The 16035-nt window shown below is 47.0% G+C and overlaps 1 protein-coding gene across 1 annotated transcript in view; it reads left to right on the top strand.

Annotated features, from left to right (window-relative positions):
* Nucleotides 1-824: 824 nt before the first annotated feature.
* The window catches only part of RAP2C (RAP2C, member of RAS oncogene family), a 22259-nt gene continuing 7048 nt past the window's right edge, over nucleotides 825-16035 (top strand). The window contains exon 1 of the mRNA XM_029911870.1: nucleotides 825-885. Coding sequence (XP_029767730.1) covers nucleotides 825-885 — 61 coding nt within the window. The remainder of the gene's footprint in view (nucleotides 886-16035) is intronic.

Raw genomic sequence — 16035 nt, 5'->3', positions numbered from 1 at the left:
AAACTCATTGAGGGGTCAGGGTTTTTTTTTTTTAATTAAACTTAAAATTTACAAGTAATACTCTAGGGCTAGTCAGCTACCCCACGGCACGCGCTGGAGAGACTATCGGGGCACTACCTGAGGCTTTCTACAGCACAAAGCTTGGTGTGACATCTCGCAGTACGCTTCAGACTCCGCTAGAGATGAGATCAGGCCACGGAATGCAGAGTGAGATCTGGACTGCCAGCAGCACCCGGAAATCCCAGCCGATTTGGATCAGAGGATTTGGATTTGACCCATTCCAAGGGTCTGGATCTGGGTTTGAAGTTCATAAATCTGGGCTATTGTACAGGCCCAGCCATCACTGTGTTCGTTCATTGCATGCAGAAAGACACCCGGAGGCAAATCTGATCTCGGTTACAATGGTGTCACTCTGGTAGCTTCAGTGGAGGTACACCAGTGTGAATCCGGAGTAATCTGGAGCACATATTGGCCCACAATATATAAATTAATACCAGGATCCAACTCAAAGAAAAGCTGTTTCTTGCCTTTTATCCATCTATTATGATGATGTGAGTTGCTGCCTTTATTCATCGCATAATGTCCATCGCACCGGATAATGAAGGATCATTTTCTTTCTAGGGAGCATGCACAAATTTGTGTCAAGCAGGAATAATATGCCAAGAACTCATGTTTAAATGATCAGAACATACTGGTGGTGCAAGACATGAAAATTGAATACACAGGGATTCAAAAGATGTCAGAACTATGCAGCCAAGTAAGAAAAAAAATTAAGAGCCTGGGAGAATTTTAAAAGGGAAAGAGAAAATTCAGCATAACGTAAAATGTTGCAGAAAGGGAAGAACGCAGGAGAGGAGAACGAGGCCTTGAGGAAAAGGCAGATGGGTTAGATTGTAAGCTCTTCGAGTTGAGAGGGAAAATCCTGGCACAATTGACCTCAGTTTCAAAACTCCCATTGACCCATGTCCTCAAATGCGTTTATGCAGCACCCAAGACACTGCTCTTAAATGGACCTTTAGGTTCTACTGCAATATAAATCAGAAATGTGGTGTTCGGAGCTGGGCGAGAGAGAAAGATGGGCATGAGCAAAGTTTGCACCAGGAAAGTGTCCCCAGCATTTGAACTGTTGGGATGGTGGGTTTTCATGCAGGCCTGTCTCTGAATGGCAGAGATGTCAAAGAGGTCTGCGCACAGCTGTAAAGCTCATGGAAACATACCCAGCCAGACCTTTCCTTGTAAGAGAATGACGCTGTCTGAAAATGAATTGGAAATGGGGGTGTCTCCACGCCGGTGAGTGAGATTCACTCTAGGGAAACAGCATCAGATGGGAGCAAAGGCAGCTAATCTCAGTGAATTGGATCTTGATCCCTTGGCCAGATTTCCAGCTAGCGTGAATGAGCGAAGATCTATTGGCTTAGCCCAGCTGCGGATCTGGCCCCATCACTCTTCTAATAAGATGCATAATTCGTTACGTCTTCACAGTCTTTTAGGGCAAGACCAAAGACCATAGACTCATAGACTCATAGACTCATAGACTTTAAGGTCAGAAGGGACCAATATGGTCATCTAGTCTGACCCCCCGCATGATGCAGGCCACAAAAGCTGACCCCCCCACTTTCCCTTAGCTCTGCTGTTGAAGTCTCCAGATCGTGATCTAAAGACTTCAAGTCGCAGAGAATCTTCCAGCTTGTGACCCCTGCCCTATGCTGCGGAGGAAGGCGAAAAACCATCTCCTGGGCCATGCGATCAGGGCCAGGGGGGAGCCAGAGATTGGAGCTGGCTCCACAGTGGGGTTTCAGAAGGTATCTCTAACCCTGTATGAATGAAGTTCATCCCATCTTGTGCCACGGCTCTGTCCACAATGTCAGAGCAGCGTTTCCCATGCTGGACACTGACACTCAGCCAGGAGGCTGGAGGCTCCAGGCTCGTCTGCATGGGCCGGAGGCAGCATCCGAGCACTGGCGGCTGGCAGTCCAGTGGCTGCCCCTCCATCTCCCAAGTGCTCTGGGCTGAGGGAGAGTTTTACGCAACCTGTGACTGGGAAATCACCATGACGACAAAGCCTTCGGAACGACACAGGCCTGAGCCTGCTGGATGGTGCTGAGTGTAGGGGGCAGCTGAGTTCAGGCCCCGTCATACCGGCTGCCTCTGTGAGCATCTGGGTCCCTCTCTGGGCGCAGGGAAGGGACATATGCTGTCCCCACTGCATCACCCTCCCTCCAGGGGACACTGCCGAAGCCCCTTGGTGGGAGCAGCTTCCATGGCATGCTGCCCTCTAGAGCCAACGCCTAGCCACGCTTCTATGCCTACAGGACTCGGAGAGCCTCTGCCCTGCCTCCCCACACCCCGCCCAGGAGGCTGCCAGCCCCACCCTGCCTCTCCCCGACTCTCTCGGTAGGAGGATACAGTCTGGCCCTTGGTCCCAGGCTGAGAAGTCCATGGACGCAGTGGATGAGTGCATCACATTGCTCTTGAAGAAGCCTCCCTAGCTGAGGCTCCAGGAATGGGCAGGCTCCCAGGCCAGAGGGAGATTACTGCGACATGGGGTGGAGGGGGGGACATGGAGGGAGCGGAGAGGATTTCACATCCGTCTAGAGCCGCAGGAAGCTCTCGAAGTGGCTGTGGCTTGGAGGGCCCGGTCTGCAGTCTCTCTGTCGAAACTCGGGCCAGTAGGAAATTGCTGACATCAGTAAAAGCTCAGAATTCAAATGAATCGTGCCATGTGCCCCCTGAAGGCTGGCAGGGATAACGGGGTGGCAGCAGGGGTAAACAGTTGAGTTTAGAAGGCCCTGGGAATTTGATGTAGCTCACGAGCAGGTCACCAGTAGCAACATCCATTTGGGAGTTGCCTCTTGTCATGGGTAACACAAGCCATATTAATCCTTTTCCCCTACATGTTTTAAAATGTCCATAGGAACCCAGATTTTAAAGCACCTGCATGTGATTGGGGAGGGGTGGGGGAGCAGGAGGATCAAGGTCCCCTTTCAAACAGGACTTGATTTTATCCGTCATTGGCTTGATCCTTCCCTGGTTGTTCAAATGAGGAAATTCTTTGGAACTACGAAACGTACGAGCCACTGTTAGGCAAGACTGAACCAGCAGCATCCCCCTCGCCACTAAGGGAGGGAAGACAGCTGGGGTTGCGATCAGTAGCTTTTATCCATAAAATGAAGTCCAATGAGTTCATAAACCACAGAACAAAATATTAAAGACCAATTGCCAATTACGACGGAGACATCTCGAGTCCTGACAGGCAGGGAGGGCCCCATTAAGTCCGCTGATGACCTCCATTACTTTTAATCGCTCTCTGGTAAAATAGTAACTCCGTTTTCAAGTTGGGAATTTAAACTACTTTGCAACTATATCCAATTAGAGTAGACTAATTAAGTGGTCACAGTGATGTTCTCCTATGTATGCACCTTAGAATAACTCTGCCAAAGACTCTTCTTTGACTATGCTTTTTAACCCTTTCCATACCACACGCAGAACCAGGAAAACAAGCCAGCCTCTGAGGTTTATTCATATGGCCCTTTGTATGATTGACACCACGTGTCCATGGGCGTTGTGAGGATTCTGGCATTTCTATGCATGCTTTCCAAGTGGACAGGTGTCTGTTTCTAGGCCGTCTGACAGCGTACCACTCTCCGCTGTCCTGCTCCGTGCCAAGAGAGCTGATAAAGTGTCTCCCAATGCGATTGCTGGGGTCTCACGTCATAGAAAGCTGGGTTAGCTTTTACAAGTGCAATCTGGCTGTCTGGACATTACTCACAGCCCTGCCAAGACACTTGTCTGGAAATTCTTTTCCTCTGGCCTCAGGTTCAGGGAGATTTTTGACCCTCCCAAGAGGCATCATAACGTATTAACTGGCTCCATTCCTGAATGAAAACTGCACATGCTATAATGAATAAGAAACCTGTTCCTGACATTATCGCATCTACAGTGTACACCAGTGGCTCTCAACCTTTCCAGACTACTGTACCCCTTTCAGGAGTCTGATTTGTGTTGTGTACCCCCAAGTTTCACCTCACTTAAAAAAACTGCTTACAAATCAGACCTAAAAATACAAAAGTGTCACAGCCACACTAGTACTGAAAAATTGCTGACTTTCTCATTTTTACCATATAATTATAAAATCAATCAATTGGAACACAAATATTGTACTTACATTTCAGTGTATAGTATATAGAGCAGCATAAACAAGTAATTGTATGAAATATTAGTTTGTACTGGCTTAGCTAGTGCTTTTTATGTAGCCTGTTGTAAAACTTGGGCAAATATCTAGACGAGTTGACGTATCCCCTGGAAGACCTCTGAGTACCCCCAGGGATATGCGTACCCCTGCTTGAGAACCACTGGTGTACACAGCACCAAAAGTGTCTGGGAAAAGAGAAAAGTGTGAGAAAGGTGCCTTTAAAGTAAGGACTAGGGTGGAATCATCAGTGGGATTGAGAGACATAAAACTAAATCTACAACTGGTAGAAATTTCAGTTTTTCCTGCCAAAAATTTGTGTTTTGTCTGATTTAGGGGTGGGTGGGGAATGTCCTTTTTGGCTAAATGTTCTACAGACAATTTCTAAATGAAATGTAAAATATTCATTTTGTTTCTGTTAGAAATTTCCCACAAGAAATCAAAACATTTCAATCAAAAATTTTCCATTCAAAATTTTTGGTGGGCAAATAACATTGGTGTTTTTTTCCCCACGCAGCTCTACCCGGATTCTCCTTTGCCATTGGCCAGAGGGTTCTCATAGACTCCTCTGGGATTCCCGCTGGGGCGGATGTCCTCCACGCATTGTGATAGCTGAGCAGGCAGAGGGCCCCATTCTGCTCTGTCACACTCCGACAAGGCCATTGACTTCCCTGAGGGGGCTGGTGTACGTGCAAGCACAGACTAGCCCACAGACTCCGGGCCTGTCATTGACGTCCTGTTTACACCATTGTCACATGACCGACTGACTCCTGGTTTTTACCAGTGTCCGCGAAAGGAGAATTGGCCCTTTGTCCTTGGTTAGGGGCAGCTACGGATTGCTTACGGTTAGGGTGACCAGACAGCAAGTGTGAAAAATCAGGACAGGGGGTGGGGGGGTAATAGGAGCCTATATAAGAAAAAGACCCAAAAATTGGGACTGTCCCTATAAAATTGGGACATCTGGTCACCCTACTTATGGTGTTGCACCTCCAAGTGCAGAGTGGCTGCCTCCCTGGACCTGCAGTTACAGAGACCGGGGCTTGCACGGGAGTAGCTACAGAGCTTTCGATTTGCTGCATTGGTCCAAAACTCCAAAAGTGCTTCTAGGCCTGTGTCCAAGATCCCCAGACCATGCTCTGTCTCTGACCTTTATGCAGGCTCCCCAGCCACATACCCTCTTAGTCCTGGGCCTCAAGGTGGGGCCCCACTGCTCTGAGATTGGGGCCCTGGCTTCAGCACCACTGTTTCTTGCCATGGCTCCTTCAGCAGGTTCAAAAGAGCTTTTGCCTACGTTGGAGACTTCCCGTCTCGGGAGCCACACAGCCAGCACGTGTTTGCAGCGACACAGGGCAGCCTTCTCAAAACCAGACAGTGTTGGTGAGTCGGCTGGAATCCAGGCTGTCGGGATGCTGGCATAGAATGAAAAAGCGAGGCCTATGCGCATGTATCTCACCTTATTTCTTCAGCTTTGGCTTGATCGGGTAGGTGAGCCCACTTTTGCCCTGCCTGGAAGGAAGGCATACTGCATGATTACAGCAAATCTCCTTGACTGGGTGTGGGAGAACTGGGTTGTTACTGAAGTCTGTGCACACGTCTGTTCATTGTCTCATGATCCAGTCACTCCTGGGCTCGGGTAGGGGAGAGGTTGTGGTCAGACAGGTAATTTGCCATTCAAAGAGTCTCCTTGGCCGGAAGTTGTTACAAGTCAAAGGTCTGGGAGTTGGTCTCCATTGGATCTCCAAGGTAGCTCCAGTCACATAATGACCATTCTTGATAGACCATTCTGTGGTTTGTCAACATACCTTCACCTAGTCACTGCATTGCTTATCCCCTGTTGCAGAAAACAGATTAACCCCTTCACATCAAGTGGGTAGCAATACAAAAGCAAGTGGGGAAACTGAGTCACATACTTTTCACAGAAAATAATACAGCCATTTCCCACATCCTCCACAGTCTGATATAAAGGCAATGTCCTCCCAGAGAAGAATGTAGAGGTGGCATCGGAGGCTTATTTGACACACATTCCAAAATATGTTCTTTACGTTTGGAAAGGGAACGACTGGAGACTTCGGAAAGCTGAGTGGGCAGTGGGATATTCCCACCAGCTTTGCTCTGGCTGCAGTTCAAATTCTACAGGAGTCCATGTAAGATGATTTTAATGGTCTCAGGTCGTTACACATTAGATGACAATGCATCGTGCAATGACCAGTTCTAGTAATTCAGCACTCTTTCCTAGGATTGAACAATTCTGGATAATGGTTGTTTCTGTGTTACAAGGAAACTGTCAGGTTAAAAGTCATATATTAAATAGAAAAAGGAAAGAAATTTTCTAATCTCTGTTACAAATGCCACTTCACCTTACTAGGACTAAAAGAATGTTGTTAATCTAATGTGTGTTCTACTTCCTAGGACATTTTTTGGCTTGTTTGTTTGTTGAAATTGTTCTATTTTTCTCAGTTTGAGCAATGGAAATAAACTGGTAGGTTTCATTTTTGTTTATAGTTTGTTTACACTCACTTTCACTATTAGGTTGTCACTCACTAGCTAGCACATTGCTATTGGAAACACTGCAGCGGGATGTTTAATAAGGTTTTAACTGGAATTTTTAAAAAAATTATGGAAACTATTGGATTTTAGTTTTACACAACCTAAATGTGACTAAATTTCTCTAACTTTTTGTTTTTTGCATGTAGGATTTAAAAGTAACACATTTTTTAACGTGTCTTCTGGGTTTTGAGCCATTAGGGATCGTGTTTTTAAGCTTCTCTGCAGCCATGAGGTCTAGAAACTTGTTTTTATTTTATAAGAAAGCAAAGATTCTCTCATTAAAATGCCACCACAAGTTGGGGCTTTAAGCACCAAATATCCTGAGACTTACAAATAACATGGTGAGAGTTAGTATCACTGGAGGAGAGAGAGCAAAAGCAATCAGAGAAACATGTTCTCTCGGTAACAGCTGGGAATCCAGTGGGGTTGAGTAACAGAAGGCAGGGTATGGCACCTGTTGGATAATGTGCAGAACTGGAACTCAGTGTACATTGACTTCCTCCACCACAACGTTATTGTTTTTCATGCGCAACTGGCTCTGCCTGTCTTCCGAGTTCTCAGAGGCAGTGTCCTAGCAATGACTAGGACTGGGAAACTCGGAGACCATCATTTGCTTCCTTTGAAATTGATCCTGACCTAAAACAGATGCAGAATGTTGCGGCTATCTTGGCTTGAAATTCACCGCACTGCCGAGAAGAATTGTTCCTTGGTCCCAAAGATAGGGTGAAATTTGGCCTTCCACAGTGTCTGCCTGCTGGTACGCCAAAGACTTTCTTAATCTTGCGCCTAATTACCTGCCTGGTAGTTAAGGTCAACCAAGAGGTGTTTGCTTTTGATCCTGCTATTTGGACAGGACCAGTCCAGGGACCCAGCATTCTCAGCTGAGAGCCCTCAGCGCGGGGCAGCATCCTGATCTGCTTTTCTGGATCACCACAAATCCCATCTCTTTCAACAGGCTCTTAGCTGGTTTTGGCTTCCTCCCTTTTCTCCCATTCTGTTCAATCAAAGGGAGCCATTCCCAACAGAGTAGTGAAGTGATTTGCCTTAGGAGTTGTCGGGTTTTCCCCATGCCAGATGTGTTCTTTGGCCGGGCTTGAGTTTTGATGCTTTGCCGGCCAAGGGGAGTTTGCCTAAATAAGGCCTGTGGGATTCCCTCTGTCGTTCCACCGTCAGCACTAACAGGAATAAATGTGCAGGAGATGGTGGGCATGATCTCAATGGGCTGGAGCAAGCGCCATTTAACTATGCCTGCGTCTTTGGGTGCAGCGTGATAACGAATGTGCAAACGTCTCTCTGCACAAGCGACAGCGCTGATACCGTTCTGTCATTGTGAGCAAGAGCGGATGGTGCTTCCTAAAGCAGCAACATAATATGCGTTCCTGGACTCTCTTGGTAAAGAGCAGCCGCTGAAGGGCAATAAGGAATAGCTCCACTTCCTTTCTCGTGGGAGAGCACATAGGAAACTGGGACACCCAGGAAAGTGGTACGGAGCTCCTTCTTAGCAAAGGAGCTATTCTCACAAAGGAAAAGCTTTATACTTTGGACACGAAATTTTCCCCTACTGTGAAAGAGGAAGAGGAATTGCTCTAGAGCCGGAAGATATAGACAGAGAGACTTATCCTCCCTCCATGTAAATCTTTACAGAACCTGGAAGAACAGACATATAATGTTCTGCCATGATGATCGTGTATTCCAGTAACACCTGGAGAGCCCCGGTCAGATCCTGTCCTGGTGGTCTAGGTGTTGCACAAACACAGAGTGAAAATCAGTCCCTACCCCCTAGAGCTTCCAATCTAACAGACGTGGCACAAGTGGATTTAGCAAACAGCTGGAAGGAATGGAGGAGAGAGCAGAGAAACAGTTCTAAGACCACATGTCCACACAGGCCAGCTACCTGCACTGCTAGATGGCTTCGAGTAGGTTAATTAAGAAAAACCAGGACATCCCTACTGGGTATCTGCCTAACCATTATCATTCAGCAGGTTGGCGTAGACGTGGTGGCAGAAGTGGGTCTGTTTTATGACCTGTGCAGGGCTTAATTTGTAATGAAGGAGGTGCCAGGGCTCAAGCAATCTTTTTACATTCATAACTGAGGCAGCAAGCCCAGAGGTGCCGGGGCTCTGAACCGCCAGGCCCAGAGGTGCCGGGGCTCTGAACTGCCAGGCCTGGAGGTGCCGGGGCTCCGCACTGGCACGAATTAAGCACTGGGCTTGTATCATGTCGAGTGAAAACGAATCAGGCCAATCAGCCAGCCAGTGATTACAATGTGGGCAGGCTGAGAGGCAGCGGGTAAAAGCAGGGCAGGAGAGTTCATATAATGAGCCAGAGTACGCTGGTTAGGAACAGGCTCACCTAGGCCCACTGCCTAGGGAAGCTCCAGGAGATCTTATTACACACCCTTTGGAGCATGCAATACGCTTTCTTGTACCCCGCCATAGCAAGCCATCTCTGCAGGCTGGGGTGGAGGGGGAAGAGCATAGCATACCTGGCACCCAGGGCCGGCGCAACCCATTAGGTGACCTAGGCAATCGCCTAGGGCGCTACAATTTGGGGGGTGGTGACCGAGGCGGTATTTCAGCGGCGGGACCTTCCGCCGCCTCTGTGGGGGGCGCCATTTTGGGGCGGGACCTTCCGCCGCCTAGGGTGGCAGAAAAGCTGGCGGCGCTCCTGCTGGCACCCCAGTGGGGCTGTCCATTGTAGAGTGTAGGGACTGTAAATATGCCTGGTCCCTGCTCAGGGGATTGTGGAAGCAGAGATGCATCTTCCTTATGCCCTCTGCGATCCCTGAAAGCCCCTCTGAGAGCCAAGCACCAGCTGGAGCAATGTCTTAGCTTAAGCTCATATGAACCTACCTTACTGCTGTCAGCATGGATAGCAGAGAGCAACTGAGTCCATCCACAGCACGGAGCAGCACTGGAGGGAATCACGCTCAGAGCAGATGTTAACTTAGGAGGTTTGTTTTGACTAAGGAATAAAAAAATGTGCAAAATGCTGGAATACTGCAGGCCAGCCAGCAAGGGGCTGGGCCCAAAGCTCTGGAGTCATTCCAAACTCTTCAGCTGGGGCTTGGGGGTGACCCAGCTGCGAGAAGCGAAAGGTGCCCTTTGACTGGTGATCTGCTGCATGTGGCTTTACACAATTCCTGAAGGTGCAAGGGGACATAAAGGTTTTATCAGCATTCACGCGGAGCAGCTTGCATAACTCACTCATCTTTGCTAGTCATTAGTAATGTAGCCCCGGCATTACATCACCCTACACCATCATGTATTCCGTAGGGACAGCATATTCTACAAAGTGATTCACGAGTCTCTGTAAAGCAGTGCTGGAGGAAATGAACAATCTGCATAGGAGATAGTATCTGAGGCTTTTGGAGGCAGACACAGTGTCATTCAGAAGCCCGTTGTAAAATGGTCTAAGCGGCACGCTGGGAAGTAGGTCTGCGGGAGTCTAAGCTGATGTAATTTACACACCAAGTTCCTAGGACTGTAAAAATGTACCGGTTAACCGGTAAGCATTAGGCTTACCGTTAACTGACCTTAACCGTTAACCCCGGCGGCTCCGTGCTGGCTGGAGGGACCCCAGCCACAGCTGCATCGGGCTGGCCAGCTAGAGGGACCCCAGCCGCGGTCGCACCGGAACGGCCTCAGCCCCACCTGCCCTGCGCCAGCCACTCAGAGGGACCCCCAGCCCCAGCCACTCTGTGCCGGTTGGAGGGACCCCGGCCCCAGCCCCTGCCGCGCCAGGCCAGCTGGAGTGACCTCACTTAACAGTTACACAATATAATTGTAATTGTTTAACCGGTTAACTTTTAAAACCGATATTTACATCCCTACAAGTACCTAGCGGAAGGTGTCTGAGTGTCTGGAGCCCTGAGCCTGCACTGAGAGACATGCAGCATGCTCAGTCCAGGCTCTGGGCTGACTTTGTAAAGCCAAACTTACTTTTACTTCAAGCTTGATTTATTTTTCCCTTTTGTTTTACTTTTGACACCTGCCCATCAGCATGCTTTTTGCCCCAATTTCTCTCCCTTACCAGCCCCTGCATCCATCAGAAACCCCAGAACGGAGCAGCAGTACCACAAAGATGTGTACATAATGAACCTAAGTGACCGTGTAATCTTATTATTGTAACCCTTGTCCTCCTTTCACCTTTTCTCCCCCCACGTTGTGTTGCTCTTACATGTTGCATCATGACTGAAATTACACTGGAAGCTCCTCCATATGAGATTGTGCCTTTGATTTGCTATGTCAAAGTGCATAAGACACTTTAGGTATTTTGTAAATTATAATTTATAATAAGGCTGAAATAGGAAGTGGCCTGTTTTAACTAACACCTTATATCTCCTAGCTGGCTACTTTTCCAGCTATTCAGTTTGTACTCACTCCAGCACTACACGCAGTGGAACAAATTCAGAGGTGATGTGTAGGTGGGTCTTAGGTATAGGTAAATAATAAATGGGGGTGACTCTGCCTTCGTATCAGTTACATGCTGAGCAGGACAGCAGATTGGTTCCACCAACTAAAAGTCCCCACTGAGTTTGGCCCATATAATGTCCTTATTCCCTTAGTATAAGGAATAAAATGTGTGGGCAAAATACAACTACTTACGCACTGTGACCATGGAGCAGGGCCATCATCAGGACAGTTGAATTGCTGTTTTTTAATTGACAGGAGACCACTCCCCTGTTCTGCATAGGAACTGACCAAGAACAGTCAGGGCCCATTGTGTTAGGTTCTGTACAAACATAGAGTAATAGAGAGTCTCTGCCCCCGAGAGCTCGCAGTCAAATAGACAAGACAGACAAAGAGTAGAGGAAAGGGATAGAACCTGCATGTTCCATAGGGTGGAAGGTTCACTCTTTAGATATTGTCAAGCAGAGCTTTCTGGTGTCCAGAAACAAACAAAATCATGTGTTGATGTAGTAGAAGGATTCTTCTCTGAATGCTAGAAACCTTTAGCCCAAGACTACATTTGAATGTGTTAAAAAGGGAAAGAGTTTTGGTTAAAAGTGGAAGTGGCAGCTATTTGTGAATTTCCAGTCAATTCCTCGGTGGGACGGAAGAGTACAATTGTACTTTCATAACAACATGTACAGGAGAAGTGCTTTGTCTGGGAAATCCCACTGGTTGCCTAACAATGGCTAATACTGTAATTTGGCAGTCTTGTGGAAGGTCATTTCTGCAGATTTTCAGGCTTCAGTTGCTTTTTTTTTAATCCTTTACTGACACCTAGCGTCTCTTGAGTTCATGTCCTCCAAGACAGCTACTGTAAATCAGGAGAGAAAGGGAGGTAACAAAATTCAAGTCATCAAACAAATAATTTCCTAGGGCCATACAATACCAGTTTATTTTTAATGATATTTTGTATCGATTCTGCAAGACTTTCCCTACAAACAACAACAATAAAAGCAAAAAAGCTAAAGAGTCAAGTCTCAGCACTATTCATAGATTCTAGGACTGGAAGGGACCTCGAGAGGTCATCGAGTCCAGTCCCCTGCCCGCATGGCAGGACCAAATACTGTCTAGACCATCCCTGATAGACACTTATCTAACCTACTCTTAAATATCTCCAGAGATGGAGATTCCACAACCTCCCTAGGCAATTTATTCCAGTGTTTAACCTCCCTGACAGTTAGGAACTTTTTCCTAATGTCCAACCTAGACCTCCCTTGCTGCAGTTTAAGCCCATTGCTTCTTGTTCTATCCTTAGAGGCTAAGGTGAACAAGTTTTCTCTCTCCTCCTTATGACACCCTTTTAGATACCTGAAAACTGCTATCATGTTCCCTCTCAGTCTTCTCTTTTCCAAACTAAACAAACCCAATTCTTTCAGCCTTCCTTCATAGGTCATGTTCTCAAGACCTTTAATCATTCTTGTTGCTCTTCTCTGGACCCTCTCCAATTTCTCCACATCTTTCTTGAATGTGACACCTATGCTAAGAACCTATTCACACTACTAACTCGACTGCCAGCGAACACGTTCTAATCAATGCAAACTCAATATGTAGCTTGTCTTGTACTGTAATGAATAGTTCCCTGACTGCATATTGCCTGTGCAGAAATGACAAAAGCATTTTTAACCATGCTATCATCGTTACATCCCTTCCGAACTAGTTACTAAGGATTGCTTCCCTTCAGCCTTATCTTTTCTTTTAACGCGGTGAGTTAATAGCTCCTGATCTGAGGTCAAAGCCAATGCATGTGTAGATTCATAGACTCATAGACTTTAAGGTCAGAAGGGACCATTATGATCATCTAGTCTGACCTCCTGCACAACGCAGGCCACAGAATCTCACCCATCCACTCCTGTAACAAATCCCTAACCTATGCCTGAGTTATTGAAGTCCTCAAATACTGGTTTAAAGACCTCAAGGTGCAGAGAATCCTCCAGCAAGTGACCCGTGCCCCACGCTGCAGAGGAAGGCAAAAAACCTCCAGGGCCTCTGCCAATCTGCCCTGGAGGAAAATTCCTTCCCGACCCCAAATATGGCAATCAGTTAAACCCTGAGCATGTGGGCAAGACTCACCAGCCAGCACCCAGGAAAGAATTCTCTGTAGTAACTCAGATCCCACCCCATCTAACGTCCCATCACAGACCATTGGGCATATTTACATATTCATAGATCTGCCTACCTTAATCAGGGTGTTAACATAAATATAGGGTGTAAAAGTTGTCCAGTCCTGCTGCATAAAAATTGTTGTGAAAACCTGTGATTGTGAGAAGGTGCAGCCATCTACAAACAATCAAGCTTCCACAGAGATACAGGTACATGAGCTTTAATATGCTAAAGAATGTTATACCTTCAGAGAAGGCCTGATCCAATTTCCACTGACGTCAATAGGAGTCTTTCTATTGGCTTTATCTGGGAGTTGAATTAGAACCAGAGAGCATCTAATCTCATCTCCTCAAGAAGTATTTGGAATCCCAAACTTTACCTGGCAGCCTGTATAAACACTAAATTGCAGTATATACCAAAGGAATGTTAGTTTTACAGTCCTATTCTAAAACGATAGCTCGTCTCTGCCAGCTCCTGAGATCACTCTGATTTAGTATGTTAAACCAAAAGGTAACAAGGTTATAAATAGGAAAAAAGCAATGCTTTATTTCTAAATCCACGCCTCTGTGGTAAATTTTGCCTGTGTGAGGAGGACATCAGAGAACTGTCGAAAAAGTTTCTAGTGAAAACTTCTTTTAATTGGAAATTAGGGTTTAATTGAAAATGAAATTTTTCACAGAAAAACTTTCCAGTTGGAAACCAGTAAGAATATGGAAGGAAAATTATTTTTTCACAGCTTTTTACTATTTAAACAGTAAAAAGCGTGACTGAGTTAATAACACATTTTACTCTTTTAAAGAATAAAAGTTTTGAACAGTAGTTTTTCTCCACTTTCTCGCTTTGCTCCTTTTTCCATTTAAACAGGGGGAAAGTAAAGAAGACAAAAAATAGGAGGGGAAACATAATTAAACAATTAAAAAAATTCAGTTAAAAAAAGACAAAATAAAATGGCATTTGAGATTGAAACTAAATTACAATTTTCATTTTATATAGAAAATTTCTGCAGGAAGTCAAACTATTTTTACCAAAATCTTTCAAAAGGTTTTTTTTACAGCAGAAAATTCTAGAGAGAAAAAAAAATCCCATTTTTCTGACCATGCCACTGCAGCCTCTGGTCATTTGTTGTGTTCTGCAGAGGTGTGGAGGATGTTTGCGAGTGGCGCAGTGCTGTGACATTGTACGCGCTCTGGTGTTTAGTCCTTGCTGGCCCCTTGTGGGGACAGGAAGGTGTGTTCAGCCGGGGTCTATGGCAACCCCCGTAATGCTGGAGACGGTCAGGGCAGGTTTGCCAGTAACAGGTACTGTATGTGAATTCTGTTTGTGTTATGCTTTTGCCTAAAGTCTGAGGAAAAATTGGGAAGGGCCCAGTCCTATCTGCAGCATGAGGGAGAAGGAGCCAGGAAAGAGAAGCAGCAGGTGGAGGGAGATATGTAATGCTGAGTGGAAGGGGTGAGGCAGGACATGAGAGCTCAGCCCTTCCCAGGCTTTGGCATCGTGCCCATAGTTTGCCACGTAATCACACCTTCACGGAACTGAACTGCCTGGGGAGCGGATGGGAGGGTTTGGGCCCCACCCCTCTCCTGGCTGGGGGAGTTGTCTGTGTCACAGTGTTTGGGATCCCCCTATGGGGTGGAAGGAGATGTCAATGTTGCACTGTTGGGAGTTCCCCTCTGCAGGGTAAGGGAGGCGTTGGTAATATTACCAACTCCAAGCACTCAAAAATAGAGCTGGTGTGAAAATGAAACCTGAAATGTCTTGCGAAAGTGAGTCCAGCTCAACAAACGTTTGTTGAATCAGAGGCAGGTTTCCAACAGTCCAGTTTCCCTGGCAGGTTGCTGGGGACTCTGGCTTTCCAGCGTCCACAACTCCAAGTCAGCCACGCCATGTGGACTGCCCCACAGACAGTGACCCTGAGTTTGCAGGATCTGCAGCTCCCGGGCAGCACTGCCATGCCAGGGCCTCCAGCTGGTTTCCAGACTCCCTGCCCTGTAGCCAGGAGCTGGAAAGCCCTGGGGGACCTGCTGGCTCTAGTCAGAGCTCAGTGCCCCGATCCACAGCTGGAAGCCCGGAAAACCCCAGCTTCGCCCAGGGCTCTCAAAGTTCTAGAGCAGGGAGCCTTGAGAAGCCTGATTTGAGCTGGGGCTCTCATGGCTTCCAGACTGTCTGCAGCAGAGCTGGAAGTTTGGAGGTCCTGGGACTGGCTCTGCAGCTTCAGGGCAGTCCCACCATGACTCCTGCCAGTTCTCCGGACTCCTGGGCTGCCTAGTGCCCAATCTGGGAGCCAGCTGGCCCAGGAATCTGGAAACCTGAGGATCCCCAGCCCCAGGGCTACTCCTGGTCCACAGCCCCTGGGAGTTCCAGGAGCAGACTGAAAGAGATTAGTCTTGTGGTTTCATGGCTGCTCATGAAACTGACAAAAAAGGAAGTCAGTTTCAGTCAGGGGCCATGGATCCTGGGGAGTATATTTCATTGTGGAAACACCCGCTTGGTATTTGCAAGATGAATTTCTGCTTTACAAGAAATGTTGCAATATCAAAATTTCTCATGAACTGGATAATCGGAGTTTTGTCCAACAGGCCTTACTCTCTCCCTCCTCAGCCCCACTAAGAGTTTGGTTTAAATGAGATTTTAAAAGAAGAACTACAGGGCAGATGCTTTTTATCTGAATGTTGGTGCTTGAGCTTTTAAGGTGCTGGTGGGTCATGCTCTCCATGTGTCAGTATATAATGCCTGCATCTGTAACTT

This window comes from Terrapene carolina, unplaced genomic scaffold (assembly GCF_002925995.2).
Source record: "Terrapene carolina triunguis isolate 2854851 unplaced genomic scaffold, T_m_triunguis-2.0 Scaffold131, whole genome shotgun sequence".
Classification (NCBI taxonomy): Eukaryota; Metazoa; Chordata; order Testudines; family Emydidae; genus Terrapene; species Terrapene triunguis.
Note: the sequence above shows the minus strand (reverse complement) of the source record. Positions and strands in the feature narration are given on the sequence as shown.